The sequence below is a fragment of the Pomacea canaliculata genome, linkage group LG13 (assembly GCF_003073045.1).
Source record: "Pomacea canaliculata isolate SZHN2017 linkage group LG13, ASM307304v1, whole genome shotgun sequence".
Classification (NCBI taxonomy): domain Eukaryota; kingdom Metazoa; phylum Mollusca; class Gastropoda; order Architaenioglossa; family Ampullariidae; genus Pomacea; species Pomacea canaliculata.
Window position 1 is genome coordinate 16,633,925 of NC_037602.1, and position 26,186 is coordinate 16,660,110.

General features: G+C 43.4%; 1 protein-coding gene across 1 annotated transcript; it reads right to left on the reverse strand.

Moving 5' to 3' along the window:
- Positions 1-95: 95 nt before the first annotated feature.
- On the reverse strand, positions 96-22,913 carry LOC112553968 (acetylcholine receptor subunit alpha-like 1). The gene is given in 10 exon segments (XM_025221513.1): positions 96-1,195; positions 2,258-2,926; positions 3,010-3,191; positions 3,194-3,324; positions 3,591-3,700; positions 5,066-5,110; positions 5,558-5,568; positions 17,771-18,144; positions 18,808-19,070; positions 21,465-22,913. Coding segments are annotated over 8 exon segments (1,662 nt in total). The 5' UTR covers positions 18,114-18,144; positions 18,808-19,070; positions 21,465-22,913; the 3' UTR covers positions 96-1,024.
- Between the last annotated feature and the right edge of the window lie 3,273 nt (positions 22,914-26,186).

Below are 26,186 nucleotides of genomic sequence, written 5' to 3' on the forward strand. Positions count from 1 at the left end.
TCAAGGTGTAATGGATAACACCATTCTCATCTCTTCGGGGTCAGTCGCGATGAGAGAGATCTTGCAACATTAAAGCAGGACACAGCAAGCATGCATATGTAGTCAGAAGAATTTATTAACTCATTTTGACAGGTTCATCCGACAAATGAAAGAAAACATACACTCTCAGACTTTGAAAACCAGATAATGCATGGCCCAAAACGCAAATATATTAATATGAAGTACAAAGCTGTACCTATTAAATAGTTTGCTAATCTGTATATTTTACCCTTTGCTTGCAGTATCCAGGCAACAGTGTATACACAGGTGTCACAGTTCACAAACATCTGTTTTTATTTTAACTATGTTGATATACGTGTGTGTGTGTGTGTGTCTTTCAGCGCGTTGCATGCCTGTGGTTACTTGTTGTGGAGCTCAATCTTGAACTGATATTTGTATAAGAAGGGTTGTCTTATCCCAATCCTTTGCTCCTTCCACCCCAGACCCACTCCACTCTTCAGTCCACCATCTGTCTTATTAATAGAGAAAATTATTATTCGAGTAGGTATCACATAAGTAGCCTCCCCTGTAAAAATTGGACCAAAAAATCCCCCAGAGTCATTTCTGTGTTCGTTTACCTCCCCTGAGCATCATCTCCCTTCCCGTATCCCCCTCCCGTGACTGTCCCAGCCTCCGGTCCGTCGTTCTCCATTAGCAACGCTACCGCCTGTCCTATCACCACAGTCATCTACGATGCAACAACGCGACTAGATTCATAAGTTCACAGATTTCCGGAAACACAACACTTCCTTTCATTCACTCGCCGACACCTCTCCTCCTCAGTTATCTCCCCGCCATGGTTAGTACCTCGCTACCAAGTGTCTCACGAGCCAGGGGGAGGGAAGAAAGCTTGTCGAATCGCTCAGCACACCGAGTTGTCTCTCCTTGGAAGGAAATTGGTTTCCGGTCCCAGTACGGCGTCGGTGTCCGTCTTCGTGACGTTTTGACATCGCTCGCCTTCTCGCCGTGGTCATCAACAGCTTGATTAATACTGGCACGTGCTGTTCAGGTCCACGAGGTCCATATGCACCCTTGCATCGTTGAGAGAGGGGGCGTACAGGAAGATGCTGAGGGTACCGCCGAAACAGGCGGTTGTGAAGATGTAGAGAAACAATCTGTCAATCACCATGCAGATGTACTTCCAATCGCGTTCCTCCTATTACATAAATGAAGAAGTTTAAAGTAGATAGGTGTGAGTAAACGTATGCAACCACTGGTCCAGGTTCCCTGCAAAATTGTACACCTTGAAATGTTTTAAGAAGTCATATCGAGCTCACGAAATAAGCACCACAACAGTCGAAGAATTTGAAAATAGCAGCTGATAGCTTGCGTCTTCACTTCAGTCTGTCACACCTCACAGCCACACACACAGGAGAAGCACAGGTTATTGATAACAAACTTGAAGGCGATGCTTTTTTTAGAACTTTCAGCTCTTCATTTTTTTTTTAAATAGGGAAATAATAATAATAGCCTTTTGTCGTTCTTCATGAATATGCTGTGTGCTGGAATTGCCATTTGGGATGCTGGCATACTTAAAACTCCAAAACAACCAGCCACCAATCGCCAGTCCAGCTTAAAATGCTGCTTACCAGACTAGTTTGTGACAGTACTAAACAGTTGCAAAACAATTTTACTCCTTCTGGCTCTTGGTGTAACATTAAAGTTTGGAGAATATAACTCTCCATAAATAATACCGACTGGAGGAGAGTTTTGTGTAAGACTACACTCAGATATTCAGAAAATAGTTGTTCATCTTACAAAAAAGGATCTGACAACCTCTCCAAGAACATTTACTCATCATTTTTATTTGTTTACCAGAAATCGTTTTGTTCACGCAAAATGTGTCCAGTTTCACCAACGGGTACATACGGGTAGATGGGTGGACAATGGAGAAGTTGGGAGCATTCAAGGTAATACATCTTGCTTACTAGAAAAAAAAATGTCCACTCTGGTAGTTTGTGCAGTCAGCACAATCGTGTAAATATTGGCTTATTCAGAAAGTTTGCTTGGCCCTGGAAATATTCCTTAGCTGCCCTGCAGAAATGGGTACATGGTTTAATCTCTAAAAATAAAGAAGGTAAAATGAAAACATTGAGCTCCGTCTCCATAACACACAGTCTTCTGTTCTCGTTAAACTACTAACATTCTCTGAAACCTCTTGGCTATGGGACTTCTGATCCCTACCTTTTATTTACAAAGTGTAAGAAAGAATACTCACCGACAAATCCTTGTCGCCATTTCGAAGATGTCTGGCGATGAACTGTACGCCTTTCATAGCTTCCAGGATTTCCGAAGGGAAGCGGTTGACGTCCATGGCGCTGCACGAGGCCACGGATTCCCCAGACTCGTGCCGTTCTCGCAGGTTCTCGTAGGCGCCCGAGTCCTGCTCGGGAGCTGCTTCACGAGCCTCGAGCCCGTTGACGGTCCTGGGGCTCATGGCGGCACGCCGCTTCTCCAAGTCCGGCCGCTTCATCAGCAGCGCACGCGGCAAAATCTCGGTGAAAATTCGCCGCACCCACGGCGACATGATGTCCGTGCTGGGGTGCTTGAAGTTAATATGCAGCGAGTAAACTGTCAAAAATATAGACGCCGTGACCACCAACATGATGAACAACAGGTACTTGCCAATCAGCGGGATGACCAGCGAAGTGGGTGGATTCATGTCTGACAGGAGAAGGAAGAAGACAGTGAGAGCCAGCAGGATCGAGATGGACAGGGTGATTTTTTCGCCGCTGTCGGACGGGAGGTAGAACACCAGCACAGTCAGACAGGATATGGAGATGCAGGGCATGATGAGATTCAGGGTGTAGAACAGGGTACGCCTCCGCAGGGTAATGTTGAAAGTGATATCCGGGTACGGCTCTGGGCAGCAGGTGTAGTACTTTACCTGTTTGACAAGACAAAAGACATCATCACCAATGGCAACACTTATTTGTGAGACTCAGAAAACCAAACAGAAACAACACTTGCCTTTCGACGGGCGGTGACATTGATGACGTCCCACTCCACGTTGTAGTAGTAATCTTTGAGGTCGATGCCTCGCAAGACGATGTAATGATCTTGTTCGTTGACTTGAGTTCCGTTGCACACATGCTGCAAGTCCACTTCGCCACCATTGTAGGTCCATGTCCCAAACTTGAGGAAGCACTCTGGATATCGAAGGGAAAGTACTCGACGTCTATGGGGCAGTAACTCTTGTAGATGGCGGGGGGCTCCCACACGATTTTGCCGTCGTAGTAAACCGTGGCCTTGGTCTTGAGAGTCACCACGTAGTCGCCGTCAGCGCTGGCACGGACCAATCAAAATGCTCGTATTAGAACCACGAACTAATCGCTGGTTTGATCACAACGACAGACGAGTTATGAAACCTTCATTATAAACATGTATAAATGCGACATTGTTTCTGTTTAACAACATCATTTTCGCTGGTTCTACTAACACCGATTAGCACTGGTCAACATTCACTTGGCCAACACTCACTTGAGTATCACTTGGCCAACATTCACTTGACTACACTTCACTTGACTAACACTCACTTGACCAAAACTCACTTGTTGTACAAAACGATGTCTGGTTTCCACAGACTGTCGGAGGGAATGTGAAGTTTTGTCACGCCACCATATTCACTTGGGTCCCACTTCAGACGGCCGTCATACCACTCCTACAAACCCAGCCACCCACACACCCACACATAAATATAACATTTTACATATTAACAAATGTATACAAGGACTAGAAAAATACTCTACACACACAAGGAGAGGGAGAGAGAGGTAAACACAATCAATATACACACACACACGCATGCACATATACTATGCATATAAGAGCATGCGCAAACATTTATTTCTTGGAACGGGTGGGGTGGGCCCTCCCTTCCCTTCCCCTTCCCCCACACGCTTATTTACAGTTGCACGCGCACGCGCAAAATGTTACGAGAAAACAGAGGTCAATTACAGTTAAAAAAGGTCATCACTTTTGTCTTCGCGAAAGGCTACTTCCGGTGCCACCTCCACCACACACCAGCGGAAATTAAGAGCTTTCAGGCTAAAACCACACCGTGCCTCTTTGATCAGCCGCCTCCATTTGATGCTCTTTTCTTCCATTTCGCAAATGGCTGGCGACCCTTTAATATGAAAACAAGAGGACGGACTGCAATCAGTCTCGCCATTTCAATGAATACTGATGTTTCCGGGTCTCTGGGGTGGAGGGTTGTGTGGGTAGGGTGGGGACTTAAGGGTAACAGGGGGTGGGGTTGTTGTACTCACCAAGGACAGTGAGAAGACGGGAAAAATGCTTCCCCAACAAACCTAAAAAACTTATAGTAAAAGGGCAGTCCCCACCACCTACCCACGGAAATACCAAATAAACTACAAAACCTTTCACCCGTTTCCATTAATATCTGTAAAGACTGAACTTTTAAAGAAAATCTGTCACCTAAATGCTACTAAACTTGATAGATGACTTGCCAACTTGATTCATGACTTAGTGGAGGCTGGGGGAGATGAGTTTGGCGGAGGAGAAATCAATGGATGTCAAGTGTTGTCAGCATGTCTTAGACCCTGACCAGGGAGGGCGCCAGCAAGGGCCCACAGCTTCGACCCCACACCGATGGCAATTAATCAAGTCAAACTGCTCTTCGTCAAGCCAGGGAGGGAGACTCCACCTGAGTAAGTGTGCACGGCGCCCACAAAGTGATGTTTGAACTTCAATTTTTTTTTTATTTTATGGACTTTCTTAGGCTCTTGATCATTCTTCCCAACCCGACCCCTAATTTTTCTTTTTTTTAACCCCAAACTCTCTTTATATGTCATTCTTTTTTTCTCACATTCTGTCTCTAAACCACTTCAATGATTCATTGACTCACGCACGCACGCTCACATAGTTCTCTTTTTTCTCTCTCTCTCACGCACACAAAACTAATTTCGATGACTCACCGACTAAATCATTCAAGCACTCACAATCAAGCACGCACGCACAGATTCACACTCACACACACAAGGGCCAAGAAACAGATGTTCCCTACCTGTCTCAGCCAGACGCTTATGGTAATGATCTGATTCTTCTCATCCTGAAACAGAAAAAGCAGACGACAGTCAGCCACCAGCGTCAGGACACAATGGCGCACTGATTAATTTCATGCTTAAGCATCGGCCGCCAAGCGTGGCCCTTTGAGATGTAGCCAAGTGGTAGATCACCGCCGGAACCCAATTTCCCAAGATATTGTGTCCTCACGGAACCGACGCCAGATCTCATCTGACGAGCGTAAGTCGTTTTTGACGATGACTGCTTTAATCTGTGGTAGACAGGGCGGATGTAGGGTGTGGAGGGAGTGTGTGTGGGGTGGGTGGGGATGAGATGAAGATGGGATGGAGACAGTGAGCATCCAACACGCCAGACAAAACGTGTTGGAAAACTATTAGGTCTAAATCGTCTCCAACACAATATGATGCGGTTCTCCTAGCGGATTCAATGTATACTGGCGTGTGTTCGATGTCTGACTGAAATACAGCTTCACAACCTTAATTACTTCAACGCCAAGGATGCAGACGGTCTTCAAAACGAGTCAAAGCAGAAAAGAAGCATCCTTCCACGTCAGACACCAAGATGTCTTCTCGTCACCTACTACCACAACACCCTACACACACTCGCCACCCCGTGCTGTCCACTCCACCCACTTCCCCGCCACAGCTGGTCAGGTGTTTACAGCATCCCAGTCCTCTAGCTCCACAGAAGCTTCAGGTCGCACAAAGCGGGGACATCTTTTCGATTCATCATGGATTAGATGCCAGGCAGGCGGATCAAAAAAGGTTTTAGGAAAGGAACCGATGGAGGGGGCTAAGGGGTGTTGACAATACCGTGGTGGGAAGGAGTGCAAAGGTCGGGAGAAATCTCAATATTGCAGTGTCAGTTTTAAACATACCCAGTGTTCGTTTCAAACATACCCCAATGTCAAACATATCCCGATATGTGTTCATTTCGGTGAAGGTTTTAAAATGACATGAAGCAATGGCTTGGTTGACTTGGTCGGCGAGATCACTGAGATGGACGGAGCGATGATTTTGTGCGTTTAATAAAAAAAGAATGAAAGAGAGAGAGAGAGGAAAGAGAAAACAAATCTGCTGAATGTTGTGAAAGATTCACACAGTGTTGGGTTTGAAAACAAACGCAGTCTTCCTTCAGATGGGAAGCCAGGGTACCCTCGCCAACCTTCAAGGACGCATTCCTTTTCTTGGTTCGTTTGTTCATTTCTTTGTTCCTTTGTTCCTTTCTTTTACATATTTGCTTTCTTCCTCTCTTTCTCGAAAGGGGAAGTTAATGTAAGTGATGGAAGTGAGTGAATGTTTGTTATCATTCTTTTCCCTTCTTATTCGACATTAAATAGATAGACATTCTCTCTCTCTCTGTAATTTATCATCAGCTGCAGTCGCTGAAAGTCAGCAACTGTTAAAAGTCTAACTACCCTAAGGTTGTCTCAATAAGTTCTATTCTCACTTAAAATAAATGACTAAATTGTAAGTGGCACAGATTAAAACCTAGAAAGAAAGCACAAGGAAATAATTAAACATCAAACAGAAAATAAAGAATGAACGGAATGTAACCCTAAACCCTTTCTTTCTCTCTTTTCCCTTAGTTTAGGAAGAAGGAAATTAAGAAGGAAAGAAAATCGAAAAGAAAGCTGTATTGCTCGCAGAAACGCGTTCTAACCAAACAATAAATGATTAATAAAGCAAAGCCGACAGACAAGCAATCATTGTTTGGATGCCAGACCGAAGTACTTCCCAAGAATTACGGTTCTTGCCAATCATGCGAGACTAATACAATCCCATAATGCCACGGCACCAAGTGAGGCAGTGCACGCACGTGCGCACCCAGCGCTGCTGTGACTGGAGCATCCGGGTCCTGCCCTCCACCCGATGCTAGCAGGAACCTGTATTTGTATTTCAGTTCTAAAAGGAATAATATTCTCGAAATTTCTCTATAGGCCTGCGTTTCTTACAAAGTATGATCGCGTCTACAATAAATTTCATGTGACTACAAATGATAGCAAAGGTAGATAATAGGTCAGTACCATGCCGCACCCTGTCAGAAACCACGCAAAAGAAAGAAAAATCAGAAAAAGAGGGGAGGTAACAGAGTGGGCGGCAAGGGGAGAGAACCGACTGCTGCGTGAATAGCATGGCGGGAGGCTGCACGTGATGGCGGCTGTGGTGTTGATAGTCTGCCCCTGCTGGTGGCGCCTGCTGGCTTATAATGGACTTCGCACCTCGGGGACCGTTAGCGGCGAACACAAGCCAGACGCCCTCACCTTCCGCCGCTACACCTTAGCGGATGCTGGGCGTTGTTGCCAGCGGTGAGAGATGCTGAGAAACCCACCGACTGTTGCTGCTGCTGCTGCAGCCATTTCTTTTCAGGAATCACTGCTTTCATAAACCATTCACGAAGTCCTCTAACAGACAAGTAGTAAAATAATAATAATGTCGAAAATTGTTATTGATAATGATTTATTACTTTCCCTTAAAAACACTTCACCTTCAAGACAGTTTATAGGGTGATGGTTGGTTGAAGCATTCAAAGAAAGAAAGACAGCATATGATTGTGGCATCATTCATCTGTACAAACAGAAACTGATACCACTAAACAACAGACACAACCCAAGATTGTCACTACATGTCTGTTTATCTTTTCTCAATCACCCATCCTTCCATGTTGAAAGAAGCGCGTGGGCAGAACATCTGCCAGGTAAGAATGAATCCACGCGCGAGAGAGAGAATCAGGTATGCAAAACATTTTATCAGCACATACGGCCGAAAACAGGAAGATATACAGAAGAAAAAAATGAACTGATACAAGGCCGTCGTAAAGATGGATGTGCACATGACTGATTTCAGACGGGACTCGCTCTCGATGACTATCAAGAGGCTGGAACTTCCAGACAAGCCGATACGGAAGCCTTTCATGGAGGTCACATCTTGACCTGCTCCCTGTCACAAGCCGCGAGGCAACTTCTTGATTCAAAGGCGTCCTGCGCTCCATTGAAAAATCACGCCCCCCTCTAGGCGCAATAATTTCACGATGTAATTAAAAATAATTAACGATGACACTTTAAAAAGTTTCTACACAGCACTCTGAATATAATCAATTTCCTTTTGAATATTTTATTTTAAAGAATGTTTGAACACGAAAACAAATTTATGTCGGCTTGTTTACAAGTGATAATAATAATGACACTAAAGAAGACGAAATACTTTGGTAACTCATTCTTTCCCACCCGTAATACGCCTTACAAAGGGGTACTTGTAGATAAAAATAAGATCATGGTCGTGACAAGGTTTAGTTACTTTCCAGTGACGACGACTATGGTGATGATGATGATGAGGAGGAGGAGGAAGAGGAGGAGGAGAAGGCGCACGACGATGGCGACGACGTCATCGATGATGCTGAAGATGAAGTGCCAGGCTCAACGCTAAACGCAGTCTTTGAGCACGCGCCGCATCCACACGTGCGGTGTCCAAGAACAATATTTTCGCATCCTCTCAGCCGCCCTTGCCTCAAATTTCTATTTTTATTTTTCCACGCGTCCTACTGCGCCGTAGACCGCTCGTCTCGCGAAATGCACGCGCGTGTGCCAGACTGCCTCCGGTCCCTCACTTCACCAGCACGTGCATTGAAGCATCCTGTGTGATGGTTAGCTACAGCTGATCTCCGTTTTAAAGAAAAAAACAACAAAACCAACAACACACAAACAATTGGATTCGATATCGCCTGAACCCCTACATCTGTCATTTTGATCGGGAGGAAACCTTTCACGTTTCACAAGTTAATAAAAAAACAACATTGTTGGAATGTATTGAGAAAGAAATTGTGGGTCGATGTTCTTTCGGAATTTTCATCGTTCTCTTTTTCTTTCTTTCTCTCCCTGAGTTGGGAGGTAAGATGAATTTTCAAGCCCATCCTCCTTTGGCACGATCTGAGGACTTTTTCCCTCCTGCACTTTAATCCCTGATGTTGTTAAGTGGGAAACTGTTCAACCGCCGCTTTTGTTGTGACTCGCAAAAATCTATTTTTGTTTTTTCTGGCGACGAGGGCAAAGTTTCGTGGCCGAGTTGAAGCACCTCGTCTTAAAGTTCGCTTATTTCTTTGCCAGCTTTTGCAAAGGATGGTAGAATCATTGAGCTTTCTTGCTGCTCGTGGGTGAGCCAGCAATATGCAGAGCACAAAGCAGAGAAGCTCGACTTTTTGAGCTGAATACATGGAAACGTGTTAAAAAAGGTTCGATTCCCGTGTGACGCAGAGTTTTTCCCTGGTTGTTTTTATTGTGGAATGAATACATATCTCTTTATAGGGTTAGGTAAGGTAGCGGGGATGAGATTGGGTGAGGCCTCTGACACCTCACTAACCAACCACCCTAAGGTCTACCTTTATCTCGAGTCCCTTCTTTCTTTCTGTCTCGTTATCTCCTCACTTTAAAAAAAAAGACATTTTAATACTGTTGACAGTTGTACTACCAATACAATTGTTATAATAAGCTAGAAAAATTTCAATTAACCAAATTGGAGTTTGAGTTCTGTTCTCATTTCTGAAGCAGACTTGTTCTCGCTGATAGTTTTTTCCTCTGTGTATACTTGTGTGAACGCGCCCATAGTGTATGTTAAAGTTCGGTGCAGCTGATGGAATTTATTCATGGAATCAATATGCATGGCCAAAGTTTGGTGCGTGACCTGACTCTCCCCAACACCAAATCGTTTGGTGAATTCCATGGGACCTCGCCCTCGCCGTCTATAATTTTGAGGAGTATAGCCTCCATCAAAGGACACATTCTTCGTGGAGTGCTTTTATTTATCTGGCAAACAGATAAGGTTCTGCATATAAATTATTTGCATACACAAGAAATAACACATTTTTCACCCAGGCTTTACTCTTTTGCTCTTTCTCTCTCTCACTCCGTCTCATGCTAGTCCACACAGTTCTTTGCCTCGTTCAGTGTCATGCCAGTCCCTTTCCCTCTCGAGTCCCTCCCTCTCTCTCACTCCATCAGCTTTAATCCCACTTCTGTCCACGCGCCTGCGTTCGGTCACAAGTGATTCGGCCACTTCTCTCTCACTAAAGAATGGCTTTACTAGTCGGATGTGACAGATGAATGAACAGGAAAAATTCAGACAGCTGCAAGGTATAGAAAAAAAAAACCCATCGTGCAAAGGAAACGAAACGACGAAGATAAAAATGAAAAAAGAAGAATTCGAAGGGATATTACAACAGGTGCGACGACGACAACAAAATAACAAAACAACAACAAAACAACAACAGCAACAACAACAAATCAACTCTCACAAGTCACAAAATGTCATGGTGAGCGTTATTTTTACTTTTCAAAGTAAGGGTCTACACAGATGAATAAACGGAATAAACACTTGTTTATTTGTTTGTTTAAGGCCATATACCAGGTTATTGACCTCCGATGATTTGGCTTCAGTTGAGATTTACTTTATCCTACCTAAGACGTCATTTACTTTACGTTATTTCACTATATGACATAATTTGAGTTTTACTTCATCCCACCTTCGACGTCATTTGAGTTTTACGTCATTCCACCTATAACGTCATTTCCACCAAAGCATTGTGGGTCTGCAGGGAATGGCGTGAAGGGTGCAGTACTGTTTTGTGGGACCCGGGACGATTGGTGATGGCGGCTTGTCAAACTGATGTACATATTATACGTATTCTATAAGTGTAGTTCATTCGCCCGTTGTACTTTTCCTCACTTTGTTCGCTTCTCCCTTTCATCGCCTCGCCATTTCCATACTATTGTTATCTTTGTTTGAACGAACGATTGGAAACATGAACACGTGTTGAGCTTTTTTGAAAACACGGTGTGAATAATTCATGAGGTTGTGTGTGAACGGACGTCGTGACAACCGGAGTAACACTTTGTACTTCTGTCATCTACGTCTGCTCTTGTTGAGAACTGTGTGCCCGTGAGGCATCTTTTCATGTTGCACATAGAAAGGACGCTGAAAAATTGTGTGTGTGTTCCACGTGTGAGCACGAATCTGTGCGTGAGAGAGAGAGAGCAAAAAAAAAAAAAAAAGACTCATGGGGTGGATGTGTTCTAGTTGTGAAGTGTGTACACGTTGATAATGTTGTTGTCATAACACGCCTCACGTGGTAGATAAATAAGATCGTTTTAAAAAAAAATGGAAAAAAAGACAAACAAAAAAGGAAACTACCCACTGAGAGTAGCGGCGACCTCACTCGCGTTATTAAAATTCTCACCTGCGTGCGGCTTCGATTTTCACTACACCTCCACATTTCTACAACATCTGCTTCTCGTTACTTGGCGCAGCAATATGCCGCAATAAAACTTGATCCTCCGCGTTAGTCTTGGCTCTCGGTGTACGCGGAGGAACACGCAAAGCGCAACAATGCCGCAACACGTGGCTCGCCACCAATCAAGAACGACAACCCGTCTGGGCGTGCGGGAGTTATCTGCCCAATGGCCGGAGAGTCAAGATTATTTAAAAAAAAAAATTCCAGTCAGGACATGAACATTCCAAATCTTTACTTAACCTTAGCGATGCATGTGATTATTCTTTTTTTTTTTTTTGCTAAGAAAGTGTGGGTTTCTCGAGTGAGTTTTTTTTTTTTTTTTATATATATTTTTTTAAGATAATAGTTATTTCTTGGTAACGTGTTTTTTTCTTAATTTTTCTTCAAGCGATGCTATCGGGACTTGAGTTTCTTTACATTCATGCGGTTTTGGCCCAGAAAACCTAGCAACAGCCAGTGTACCCAAATACTTAGTTATGGATTGAGTGGCATTGATTGCTGAGCCAACAGGAGCCAGGCCATCCCGTTACCCAGCACAATGCCGTGTATATTGTCGCTGATGTTTGCACTGAAGCTTGGAGGGAATCAAACGTGACCGACGGTTTGAAATAAGAAAAGCTCTCATGCAGGACGCAGCTGCGCGTTGCTGGCCTGTAATGAGTTTCATATACCGAGCATCACACGATGTATTGATTGTAGGAATCTGATACCTAGCAACATGTTGTGGTTTAATAACTGTGTACACATGTGATTTGAAATTTGATCGCGACAGTCCGTTGTTAAGGCAGTTAGAACATGTGTGTGTGTGTATAAGTATAGTGAATGCATGTATGCACTTTATAAGAATATATTATATATATATCAAGGCAAAGAGGCCAGAAGTTATTGGCTGTAAAAGTAGTAAAAGTAAGTCGTCCACTGTGTCACATGAAAGGAAAAGTGTAGCCCTCTACTTCACCATTCTTGATAAATTAATATCTACCATTATTTGGGAGACTTCAAGATAATCAGCCTTGGTTCAACCAACTAAAATATTTTGATAAACTTTATGCTTACTCTGCTCATGATAAAGCAATAAAATACCTTTTTCAACTAGAGAAACTTCTCATACCAACAGGCACCAAAAAAAGTCGTCAAAGATGCTAATTCCCCAAATCTTCTCAGTTCATAAGTCTTGAACATCGGAAGTTCATTAGACTTTGCTCACAGATGGCTTTTGTACAAAAGAGGTCTAGGTTGGTCACAAATGTCGGGTCGAGAATAAGAAGACGACTCATTAGCATAAGCTCACAGGTCTGGCTTTGGCTGACGTCTTTGGTACGAATCCCAATGTCCTCTGGATCAGTCTAAATATTTTCAGTTAAATAAATTCGCTAAAACTTTATTGTAATAAATAACAGCAGCTAAAACTCATGTTTGATTTGGACTGGCTTCTATAAACAGACCAATTTCACGAACAGTCAACAGTCATCCATTGCGATGGTGCGGTCAGCTGGCGAGACAGACATGGTGACGAGAAGGGAGCCGGCAGTTAAGGGTGGAGTGTGTTAGCACAGCTGTGTACACAGGTCTCCAGCACATCATGTCCAGACGGCAAAGAATGGAGGCCAAGCTAACCACTTTTGGGGGGTGAAAAGGGTTGGAGAGGATTTTTCACACAAATACCAGTGGAGCAAACAATAGCATTTATTTTGTGCCAGACTGTCAAACGCCAGGCTTCCCTAGAAGCAGGAGCCGGCGACCCAGACCCGAAGGAATGAAGACTGAGTCTCGTGGCAACCTCAGGCTCCAGACGTGACTGAGGTCTGGCTCTGACTTTGTATGATGAAGCTGAGTCAACGGCGCTTTGGACCTGGTGCCGGGGTAAATCTACATGGCGACTACCCAGTCAGCCCCCTGAGATACCAGACGTTACTTGTTGATACCTGTTTGCTTGTTTACGTAAACAAATGAGGACAATTATTGATTGGAGAGAAACTGATAGACTCTGAGCTGGTTCAAGGTTGAAGCCGACCAGCCGCCATAGAACTCGCAAAGTTATAATTATTGTCTCAATATCATTGATGCTTTGTCAATGTATATTCGTACTTTTTACATAACTCTGAATTTGTTCCGTTTCTTGAACTGCTAGAAGTGTTCGAATTTAAAACTGATGAGGTGGATGTCAACCTGTTCATGTCATATAACCGTTTATGTTATTGTTTAAGAATTGAGAATACTGTGCTTCAGATATATTTTTCTTCTTCTTCTTCCTATTATTATTATTATTATTATTATTATTATTATTATTATTATTATTATCCTATTATTATTATTAGTATAGTAGTAGTAGTAAGAACTTTAATTATGTATTTGACAATGTGGAAAAGCGTTACAGAAATCAATATTATTATTGTTGTTTGGTTTATACGATAATACAAGATTTCTAGATGGCTGTGTAGTGGCTTCAACAAGTTTTGATTTCAGCGTGCACTTGAACTCAATCTCTAGAAAGAGCTTTTAGGATAAATTAGGACGATTTGAACTTTTATTAGTTTGGCAAAGTGGAAGAGGTAGCAGAAATATTTGCATTTTGTGGCTACCTGCCTAACCTTAAAAAGAGAAAAATACACAGGTCAACGATGTGCAAAGGATGCAAATTTGAGAATATAATAAGCAATATGCTTGACAGTTCTGTTACGCGCGTGTTCACATGTGTCGGCCAGTAAACCGTTACCTGGTGTCACGTGGCACGTGCTAGAGAGGACACTGAGAACAGAACGCGCGTAAGAAAGCGTTGATATGTCGCAAGCTGACGCACAGCACCAGCTGCACCAGCTGCACCCTCAGCACCTCCACGGGGGGGACTCTAACCGCCTTTACTGTCTCTCGCGGTGTAAATGCTAACTGCGAATACTTCTACCATGTCTCTCGCTCTCCAAACAAACAGAAATAGCAAAACATCGTCCAAATTGCTTTTAAGCAAACGAACCAACAATTCTACAGATATAAACATTGTTTATGTTCATAGTTTGTTAAACGGGTATGTGTGGATCGAAAGAAAAAGAATGAAAAATAAGGGTGAACAGGTTTATAACTATTCAAGCTTTTGTAGTTGCTACAAATTGTAGGAATATGAAAAAGTTTGAAAAAGTTTAATTGCAACAGGTGTTTACGACACTTTCTGTCTTATTAAAAAATAAACCGCTCATTTATTCCTTTTTTGAAGATTTTTAAAATATCTGTTGCTGCAAAAGCTTGAAATTAATACCCATGGGCCAGCTGCCTGGGATATGTGTGATATTTTACTAAAGATTCGCTAGACTTCGACTAAGAGGGTTTGGAGATGAGGAGAGTTCACCCTGATGCAGTGGCAGGGATCACGTGACTATGGTCCTATCTCTACCCAGCAAAGTCTTCGCTGCACAGTGAGGGTCTGTGGATGGATGGAAGGTTCACCCAACACCCAAGTCCTGACGAACAGCTGGATGACATCAGTGAAGCGGATGAAGCAAAGCTATTATTTACACAGACGTTGTTTTCACTCATGATTTATATAACCACACACACACAATGTTCTGAAGGCCAGGGGCACAGTCAGATGTTATGGCAGTCAGAAGACATATGGGAGGAGCAGAGAACGTTAGAGAGAGGTAGAAGGATGGGGAGGATGTTTGAATCATGTGTGGTATCACTGTGTAACACTGTTGTATGCACTTCTTTTGTCAGCACACATCAACAGATGTTTGGGGAGCGATGGTAAACATGCGAGCTGTCTGTCTTACTCACAGCCAGGCCTGTATGCAACATTTACATTCCAGTTGGTGTGCACGCGTGCATGCGTGTTTCTGCGTGTGCTTGCATGCGTGAACGTGGGGTGAGAGAGAGAGAGACAACGATCAGTGTGCGCACATGTGTGAATTTGAGAATTTAGGGTGTGAATGCATGTATGTAGAGTGTGTTGGTGTGTGTGTTCAGGGTTGCATGTTTGTGGATATGCGGCGTGTGAGGGTGAGGATGGATGTGTGTTTGTGGATGTGTTTGTGCGCATATGTGTGGGTGGATGCGTACGTGTGTGTGGACGTATGTAGTCTGTAGTCTGTGAATGTTTGTGTGTGTGTGTATGGTGTGCATGTAGAGTGTGGATATGTATTTAGTCTATTTGCTTTTAGAGGTGTGTGTGTGGTGGGGTCGTGTGTAATGTGGGTGTGAACATGTGTGTTTTTTTTTTTTCGATGTATGCACTGAGGTGTGTATACGTAGGTTGTGAATGCGTGTAGGGAGGATTATATATGTGTGTGTGTGTGGACACATGTACGACTATTAGCAGGTGACACTTGTGAGGTTATGATGAAATCGATAATAGCAATATTGATTGGTGAGAACGGCAGTGAAGACATGACTCGTCAGTAAAAGGGAAAGCGATGATCAAAGGGTGGACTGGTAAAGGTTACAAGACCCGCCAGTTGGTAGAAAGTGATGATGACGATGATTGTGACTTACTGGTGAAAGCCACGATAGATGATTAATAAGCGGGTGGTCGGTGACACGTGATGATAGATGATTACACGACTGGCTGGTGAAAGTGTGACTACTGAGAATGGAAACATGGGGGAAGGAATTAATAGAAGTTCACAACGCACACACACACAAGAAGTCTATTCCATTTGAAATGAAAGATAATTGATGATCAGGAGGCGCTTTTTACTCCTCCTGTCATTTTCCTGCATTTCTCAGATGAGATATTTTTGTATTCCATGATCAGGAAATTCATTATCATGTTAAAGATGAGATCGCCTTCAACCTTTCATTCTAACCAGAAGATTGTAAACAAAAAAGATATAAAACAATGCAAAACATGCGTTACATTATTTGTGTGTGACTTTGCGTGATGAACATGAATCCACTCATTTGTTTGTTGACATATTTCTAGCTACCTGCTTATTAACTTGCTGGTTGTGAGTAAGAAGCCATTTGTCCTTTTGTTGTCTTTTGACAGTCTGTACGTGAGAGATTGTGTGTTCCTATTCAATCATCCTTTTTGTTTAAACTTTTCACCTTTTAATCCATAAATTAAATTGAGAGTACAGCTGATTTAAATATGTGAGCTCTCAATTATTGACTTTAGATAGCAAAAGGAAAAAAATATTAAACGTAAATTGCAGGATTTCAGTATTAAGATCAGAAGACCCCATAGGTACTCATGTTAATCACCCCTCAAGAAGATGAAGAACACAGATGAAGCTATGATTGGAGCAGTTTATGACCACGCTTCAGCTTCAGGAAAAAGAAGTTCGGATGATGCGGGAATGTCACGTGACGCGGACCGGAAGCTGTAAGGATCTCAGGCTCATTGCCCTCAAAACGCTGTCTCCCAAATCTCACCCTCCAATCCATTTTTTCCTTCCTCATCGCTGGCTGCTCCTCGGAATTATTTCCCTCGCCATGTCCGATGTTTTAGCAGCTCGATTTAATTATAGCCTGCAGATCATGAGACAGGATAGGAAATATGTCCAGTTCTAAGACAGTCCTCTCCCTCCATCTTTCCATCCCTCACATTTCCAATCGATCAGTTTCGATTACGTGGCCTTTATTCTGGCGCCATATCTCATGTATCTTCATCACAACCCTGGCACTGCTCGGTGTCTCTTCAAGGCATCGTATACAAGGTTTACTGTCTTCTTACAGAGGTCTTTCAGTCCACCAGAGGTTTACTCTTACAATATTGTCTTCTAACCTTACCATTGCTTGTTGTCTTACAATGATCTATCGTCATCAACAGCATGATAGTGATTTGTTATTGTATATGTACATCACCGCTTAGACATCCATGATGAAGAGAAGAAGGGGTAGGGGGATGATGTGTAATTTTCCAATGTAGTCTCAGTAACTAGTTACAAAAGTATGTCGACATTAAATTAACTCATAAGGAAAAAAAATGCTTCTGATTTTCAACTAATGGATCGACTTGGCTGGCTCTGCTTAAAGTCGACTCTGTAGAAATTTGGTAGTGGTTATAAGTATTTGAATCCCGGCCACTGTCAACGTCGGATATTTTTTTTTTTCGGTTCCCTGTGCTGCTTTATTTCACAGCTAAGGTGAGTGTCAGTCAATTTGTGCATGTCTCCTACTGATTTATAAGATATTATGAATTGTAAGATGGTTGCTAGGAGATTTCAGCAAGTTCTGTTACAGCGAGTGCATAATCTGTCCAATATTTTCAAATAAGTATTTTAATACAGTATTAAATTATCTTTCATGAAGCTCAACTGAACTTAAAATTCAAACCGCTCTCTTAAATAAAATACATCAGAAAATGTAAAACATATTAAAGAACTATGTCAACGTGATGTCCTGGCATTTTCTTCAGTTCAGGGAGGGAGAAGTCAGCGATAAAAATAAATCTACTCACCACATCCAGCACCTGTCGACAGCCTCATGCCCATCTTGACAGTCAGCTGGTGGTTCGGACCTCCGGCCGGCCGCACAAACTGGCTGTAACCGGTCATAACGTCCTTGTGCAGGCGCTTGGCGGAAGGATCCGGCTTGTCCTTGACCTGTTGAGCGACGACTGGTACAACAGCCATCATCACCACCAACAAACACAACAGGAAGGCGCACGACAACGACGACGACGGTGGGGGCAGCAGTAACAGCGACTTCCTCTGTAATCCTGAGGCTGGAGATCGTCGAGACAAGAGTCCTGTTCCTGTGCGACTCATCCCTATGTGGTCACGTGAGAGCAGGCACAGGTCCTTGCTGGCCATCTTGATGTCACAACCAGGAGCTTGGCTTGTCCTGGATGGAGCAAAGCGCAAGAAGAAATCTCGCGATAATTTGTTGGCTTTACTGAGAGCACGAACGTCAAACGTCGAGCCGCTTGCGCGAGCGACGATGCAGTGAATCAACGGCCAAAGGAAAACGAGACAAGAGTGCTCTGAAGAAAATCTTGTACAGTTATCTCCCTTTCCCCACCTGCATTTCGCGTCCTCTGCTCTCTTCCATTATTTTCTTTCTTTCTCTGTGCAGAACTAGAGGCGACAGTCCGTAACCTTCATCCCACACACTATTCCTTTAATGGTCCCCCCGATATTTCCCTCAATCTGCCGTCGACAGGAGGATGTAGCTGGGAGGGTGGTTGCAGCCGGGGATGGTGGAGGAGGGATGGAATTGTTTTTCGTGTTCGTCGTGCGAGGTTAATGCCACAGACCAACGCATGAACACACACATACACACACGCACGCACACATGTACATCCAGCAGTGAGCTAGCTAACAAGCTGTTCACTCAATGAAGGAATCAAAGTTAATCGAACTGCTGGAGGGAAGACGCACACGCACACACTCGCACGCGTGCACTCGCAAAGCGATGCCTGCTGTTGCCTGCTGGGAAGATTATTTATTTGTGTTATTTCAAGCTGTAATTTTGCAAAACATGAAAAGTACAAACGTCAAGTTTTACCTTTCTTTCTCACTTCTCTTCCTCTTCTTTATCCTACTCTTTATCCTCTCAGCTCAATTTTTTTTTTCAGCTGCAAGTTTTTCGTCTGAAGACTTGGGGTACGTCTTCAGATTCCTTGGAGTTACCTCCCCTTGCGTCTGCCGCGTTACGGACGATGGCCGACGGCGCAGAGGCAGAAACCACGGCTGACAGACGAGATGGAGAGAGGGGGGGACAACTCCACTTGGCAGGAAGAAGATGCGGCAGGAGGAGAAGAAAAGCTCCTGCAACAAGTAAGAACGCGTGCTTCGAGGTTCGAGTTGTCATAAACGTCAAAATTATCGACATTATTCTCCGAAATGGCAACTAAACGTCGATGTGTATTGCAATGAAGGACTGTTCTCTTTATTTTTTTCTTCTTCTTCTCAGTTTAGGCTCGTTGAGACCCTCGCTAACAAAACGAAGGGAACGCAGGGAGGAGAGAGAGAGAGGGTTTTCTAGCAACTTTTCTCATCTCCATGTTTGGATGCCACAGGGCCGGACATGTTAGTCAGCTGTGCGAGTTCGATCAGGGTGAGACGTGAAGTAGTGAGGGGAGGAGGAGTTGGATAGGGGTGATGGGAGGGGTAATGAAAGCAAAGAGAAGATTTGTGACTCAGGGGTTGAAAAGATGAGAAAGAAGACAGCGGAGATAATGAAAGAGCAAATAATGAAAACAGTTATATTTATGCCTCGCTTACTATTGTGTATAGACATGAACATACTGACAGATGTGAAAAAGAACTTATTGCAACACAAAGAAACAGTACATGACATTCGATCCGCATTTTTTCTTTCCTCTCTGCACGCCTCAGAGAAAGTGAGTGGGAAAGACATAGAGAGAAAAAATCTGTATGTAGATGGGTAGGGTTCGTGCGTGTGAGAGAGAAAGAGACAGAGAAAGAAAACACGAAAGAGAATGTGTTAGTGCCCGTATGTAGGAGAATCTGTGTGTTTGTGTTTGAGAATGTGAGCTGTGTGTGTGTTGGTGCGGGGCTATGTCTGTATGTTAATGCTTGTATATGCGTGCCTGCGTTCCCAACACACACACATACACACATATAAAGGTGTAGATGTGTATGTATTATGTGTGTATGTGTGCATGTGTTAGTTTTTGCACATATTTGTGTGTTTGTGTGCGTTTCCAACAGGGTGCGCGTGTTTGCATGTGGATACGTGTCTACCCGTCCACCTTCCTCTGTGTCGCGCGAGATTTCGCTAACAGGCCGAGATGCAGGTGGTTGATGTCTTCACCAGACTCTCAAAACACGGCCACAGCCCCTACCCCTACCCGAGAAGAGAGATCTCGCGAGAATTAGTTTGGATGATTTGCAAAGCTGTACATCAGGGCCCAGACAGGGGCCGCGCTACATTTTCAAAGAGAACATACCCGGTTCCTGCAGTGCGCACCCTGACAACAACTGCCAAGCCTGACATGTATGTGGCAACCTCCAAGACAACTGTAAACATGGAATACCATCAGAAGATGTTCCCCTGACATGTCACTAGCAAACTGAAAACTGACTTTTCATCAACTTCGAGGAAATGGATGCAGTCATCTGCAACCGTTGATTTACTGCCGCAAACGGGTATGTAATAGCAGCGTGTAATTAATGTTTACACAGGTACATTATGCATTAACTGTAAATTGACTTTAGTAGAAGATGAGAAAAGTTCAGGCACTAGGTAGGCAGCATAACAGGCAAGTGTGACATGACATGCTAATTATAGCGAACTATGAGTGGGACTAATTAGTCCTTGATAATCACCCACCACACACACACAGATGAGTCAGACACATGCACGTATCCCCATCACACACACACACAGAAGGGGCGGAGAGAGAGAAAGGGGGACTAAAACGGCTTAAAAAGTCGTTAATAATTTTTTTAAAAATACATGGAGTCTTGAACACTCCATCCTTTAAGAAACTGATTTATTAATAGTTACAAACGAAAATAGCCGACTAGATTTTGTAAAATTACAAACATATAGTCATCAGTTTGTATATGCAATCATCTGTAAATGTTTTTGCCCATGTAGAAAAAGGTTTGAATTAATAGAAATTAGGAGATATGAAAACCAATAGTCAGCAGTAGGACCTCTTACATTTAGTGAACATGGTGATGATGACATGGATGAACATGATGCAAATATTCTAGCAGGGTGCTAACTAAGGCTATATCACAGCAGCAGACCCTGGGGTAAACAGAATCCCCATGCAGAGAAAGAACAGCGTGAAGAGATGAGATGAGAGATGAACCCAGGACAGCCAACCTTCACTGCACTGATGACAGTGCTAACCGTTGCGCCACCGGAAAGCCCTGCTACGCTAAAGTTAGTGCTAATGATGATGATAATAATAATGTCAATTAAAAAGGTGATAAAACAGTTTATTAATATAAGCTAGTTTCTCATTATTTCCTAAACATCATGTCGATAAAGTCGATGACAATGATAATGATTTTGATGACGACGATGATTTGATGACGACGATGATGTTGATAACAATAATCGAGGACAACTGCAATGTCCATGACGATAGTGCAATTAACGATGATCACGGCAAAAAATGTTTCCATCGATTTTGTTGTTGTTGTTGCTTAAAGAGAAAGCGGTCAGAACGAGGCTACACCTACCTCCTCAGTCGCCACCAATGCCGAGCGCTGCAGACGTCTTCGCCGAGGTGCAGCAGCAGATGGCTACACTCCCAACTGCAGGAGCCGTCACCACAAGCCCTGCTCGACCCACACGGCTATGAAAGCTTCTCGCCGGAATTCCACCGCCAGAAGCTACACAATTATTGTGACGTCAACCACAACTTCCGCTAGGACTCGACGGAAATCCTAAAGACTCGGATCTGGCCACGAGCAAAGAAAGTTTTTTTTTTCCTTAACATGTTTTCCCCCTTCTTAACAGTTTCCAACCTTTTCTCGCTTTCTTACAAGCAAAAGTGAGCAGACGATAAAAGATGGCAGTGTGAGAGAAAGATGGAGGGGGTCGGGGGTGAGTGGGTGAGATGTCGGCGCGGAGGAGGAGAGAGAAACCCGCCTCCTTGAAACTCCACCTGCCGAGCTGCAAACGGCGAGTGCGTTGGGATACAGTAAATTTTCGCAGCAACGCGCCAGGAGCATCATGAAAGTTGGCCTTTTGCCTCCATCATCGTCTTTCTCGTTAAACAGCCGGGGCCTTGTTGCTCCCTTGTTGTGGCAGGCGTGTCCGTGCAGGTGGCCACTACAATCTGAGGATTGCGCTCACCCGGGATTTCATTACCGACAGGTGTAAATACCTGCAAGCTTTTGTTTTCAGGAGGGGATGGATGGATACGTGGCCATAAAGGTACAGCTTCTTTCATCTTCATACAGTATAAGTTCTATTTATTCATTCTATCTTCAAGCAAGGACACCGTATGGTCATGCACTACAAATAAATTTTGATACAAGTTCGTGAAAAATACACGAACAACGACGATACATGGAGAGATGACTGCTTTTAATTATTTCGAGTCGTGGATGATTTAAGCTAATAATTGTGGACGCTAATAAACCACCGTTTATTTCAGTAATTATTAGCAGTGAAGGAAGGAATAACTGTAAGAGCAAGAAGGAGAAATAGATGAGATGTTACAGTGGAAAGAAATGCATAAAGTATTGAAGATAGTGAGAGATGGAGAGAGAACAGGAACAAGAAAGTTGAGAAGTGTTGTAGTTTGGGTTTAGTTAAAGGTAGCATCATACAGGGATTAAAATAAAAGCACAAAATATGTGTTTAAGAGTACAAACATGCAATAGTAGAATAATGCATACAAAGCCAAGAGACTTTTTAGACTGTATATAAAATATATGACTAATTATATATTATATGTGTATCTGTGTGTGTTAGGGTGGGTGGGTCTTTTGGTGTTGCTTTGAGTGTAAATTTATTGATATATATATATTTGGGGTGTGGAAGACCCCCATAAAAGCAAACTAACATTTAATGAGATAATTAATAATGTTAAATTATGATTTTTAAGCTTTGGCAGTACATTTATACAAACCGACTGTAAAATAAAACTAGAAAACATGATTAGTCATATATATCTATCTACTGATGTTCATTCTCATTCAAAGAGTCAGTTAAGTAGGTGGATACCTGAGAGACAAGTCAAACCCTAACACATGTCTTGGTTTGAAATCATTTTCTTTCACCATCAACAGAGATGTAACTCGCTGATAAAGATTAACACGATAAGATGGCAGGAGCTGATATCATTTTCGATTTAAGCAAGCCACTTAACTCTCAAATATATTAAGATTTATTGCAAGAGAAAAAAAGGAATAAAAAAATTCGATAAAATTAAACCGGTTGCGAAGAAAAATCGAAAGAATTGTGAGAGTGAAGTGTTTTGATTGGCCTAGGGAACGCAAACTTGTCAATTAAAAGGCAGCAGATTGTGGAGGAGGGGAGTGTGAGGGGAAAGTGTGTGTGTGGGGGGAATCTTGAAGGTTTTCCTATAGAACGTGCTTCTGTCGTGAGGCCAAGACTTCTTTCTTTCTTACTTTCTTTTGGTCGCTTTGTCACGTTCACACACACACACATATGCACGCACACACGCTCGTTCACATGCACGTATACATACATATCTATACATGCCTTTAGGTATACACACTCAAAAGCATGCAGATTTGTGATAGGTATATAGATATTCAGACAGACAGACATACAAGAGGGAGAGAAAAAGGGGAAAAGGAAGAGATAAGTTAAAGAGTTTGGAAGGACAGAACGATGGAATTCTTTCCCAGGGATCGAAAAAGCTCTCAGACTAGCAAAAAAGATCAATCAGCATTTGCCAAACAGTCGGCAGAGTTCTGGCCAGACTCGCTCCGTCTTGGTGTTGGTCAATACCTGATGGCAAAGTGCAGTCTTTAGTCTCAACGATCACCTCGTGGACATCAGAGAACACCAGGTCCTTGTCTCCAGCCTTTGTCTCATGTCCAGCGGGCAAGATTGTACCTCTAACCCTCAGTTTTGACCTCGTCTTGTCATGTAGACCTCTGCAGGTGTCTCACACTCCGTTGATGTAGTTACAGGAGTATATCTGGGAGTATTTATTTCGTTACGTGATGACTACGTGGCCAACTGCCAGCGAATAACGACAACATTATATCCCGAGGTGAGAGATCAACCGACAGTGTTGTTGACAAATATTACTTTATAGTTATTATTGACTCCCAACTCTTTCGTCAGCCGTGGCCTTGATGATGTAAACACATTCCATGTACATGACGTCAGGGTCACGACCTTTTTCCTCTTCCTGTGGATGCCCACGTTTAACCAATCGCATCTCGTGGACGAGTTAGTATCTTCTATCAAATAAACGTTGGTTACCCAACAACAAGAACAACAACAATAATAATATAATAATAAAACAATAATAACAAAGAGTAAACATTAAATAACAATATCAACATTACATTTCAAATGTAAACAAGGTTGGTAAGGAACGAAAATAAACCTGTGCTTTGTCACCCCTGAGGCAAAACGTATGTTCTCAGCACGGGTCCATAATTATCTGCAACAAAAACAGGATCCTTGGGGGAAAAACACGAAAAACACATAATGAAGAAGGGTACGTGGATTACAAGAAGAATGCAATGTAGAGCTGAACTGAATCCAATTCGAAAAATGAGAGGCAGCTGTGATACACGTGGCACGAGTTACGAGGAACAGGTGGCTCACCATGCCAGCAATCATCGGGAAAAACACTTGGGAGGGTAGTAGTAGATTACCAGATTAACAACACTTAAAAGTGTATTAGCAAATTAGCGGAGTAAGACAATGAAGACAATTTGTGATACTGTGAGCGCGCGCGCGTGTTTGTTTGTGTGTGTGAGAGAGAGAGGTGTGAGTGTGAAGGAGTCAGGGATGGAGAGTCGGGAAGGAGTGAAGAGACTTCAAAGTGCGGTGAACTCTGGGACTTTATCACACGAGAGGAGAGATAAGACTTTAGCGCCCCGCAGACTGCAAGGAGAAGAGTTGGGGAAGGCGGTGAGAGAGAAAAACGAGAGGCAGTGACGAGGAGATTGCAGGAAGTGGCACGTTGTGCGCGCGCACGCGCCTGTATGTGTGTGTGTGTTATCTGTGTGTGTACTTGACTTGCATGCATACTTGTTTGTAGGCATCTCTTCCAAAAAATACGAACTAGACGGCCTCTCCGTCAGGCACGACTTGCCAGAAAAATGAAAGACGAAGCAGAATGTGCGTGGTGGTGGTGGTGGTGGGGTAGTGGGGTTAGTGGGTGGTGAGGGCAAAGAAGTTTCATCTGTGTTTGAAAAGTGTGTAGATGTAGGCGGTATGTGTGTGTTGGGGGTGGGTGGATAGGAGAGAGGAGGGGTGGAAGTGACGGATAAGGGGCGCTTGGAAAAACCCCCAGAAGTCTAACGTGTACTACGATGAAGAGGAAGCAGCCCCTTCCTCCCTTTAACCCCACCCCCACCCCAGACCGCGCGCCGAAAACACGCGAATTTCTTATCAGCAGCCAGGCGTACCCTGCACCCCGCCTCAGCGACACGTGATCTCTTGCTGTAACTACAGCGGCACGCGCTCCACCACCACCACCACCACCACCACCTACCCCGCACACCCTCCAGTCCATCGTCTGCGCCCTTCTCACCAAGTCTAGGCTGTTGCACATGCGTTTCGCCACCCTTATCACGCCACACGCCACATTTTTTTTTCAAAACACATAAAATAAAACTTCTAACATATCACACCTTCCTCCAGGCTTCTACCCCAGCCTCTGTGAAAAACGGAGAGAAGAGGTGAGTCTATTAGCAAATCTGTTAATCACAAAGTTTTTTTTTTTTTCTCTCTCTCTCTAAGCGATAGCAAAGTTTTGGTTGTTTTCCCCTCCCATGGTGCAAACCTCAGAACAAAATGTAGTTTTTATTACCACCCATTGTTACGCACGGGTGGGACAGTGTGGAGTGGGGAGAGAAAGAAAGAGAGAGGAGGGTAGTTCTCGCGATAGTCTCGTGTCTCCCCTAGGACGAGCACTGGAGGCTGCAGTCTTTGAAGGATGGTGTTTGCACCGACTGATTGTCGCAAGTCAGTTCAACTTTTGAAACTCCCTGACACTGCTGCTGCACCGTCGCTAGTCGAATAATGAAAGAAAATGTCGAAACTGATGAATTGTTTGTGTGAATGGTGAATCCATCGTGACTCCAGTAATCCAGCAGTTTTTTTAAATTATGTATTTGGACAGTGATAAACGGGTTTGAAGCAGATAGGTCAGAAAAATGAAAAAAAATTGAAAAGAATGTAAGAAGACATCCTTAGAAAGACATCTAGACAACAGGCAGACATAGAACTTGATAGCT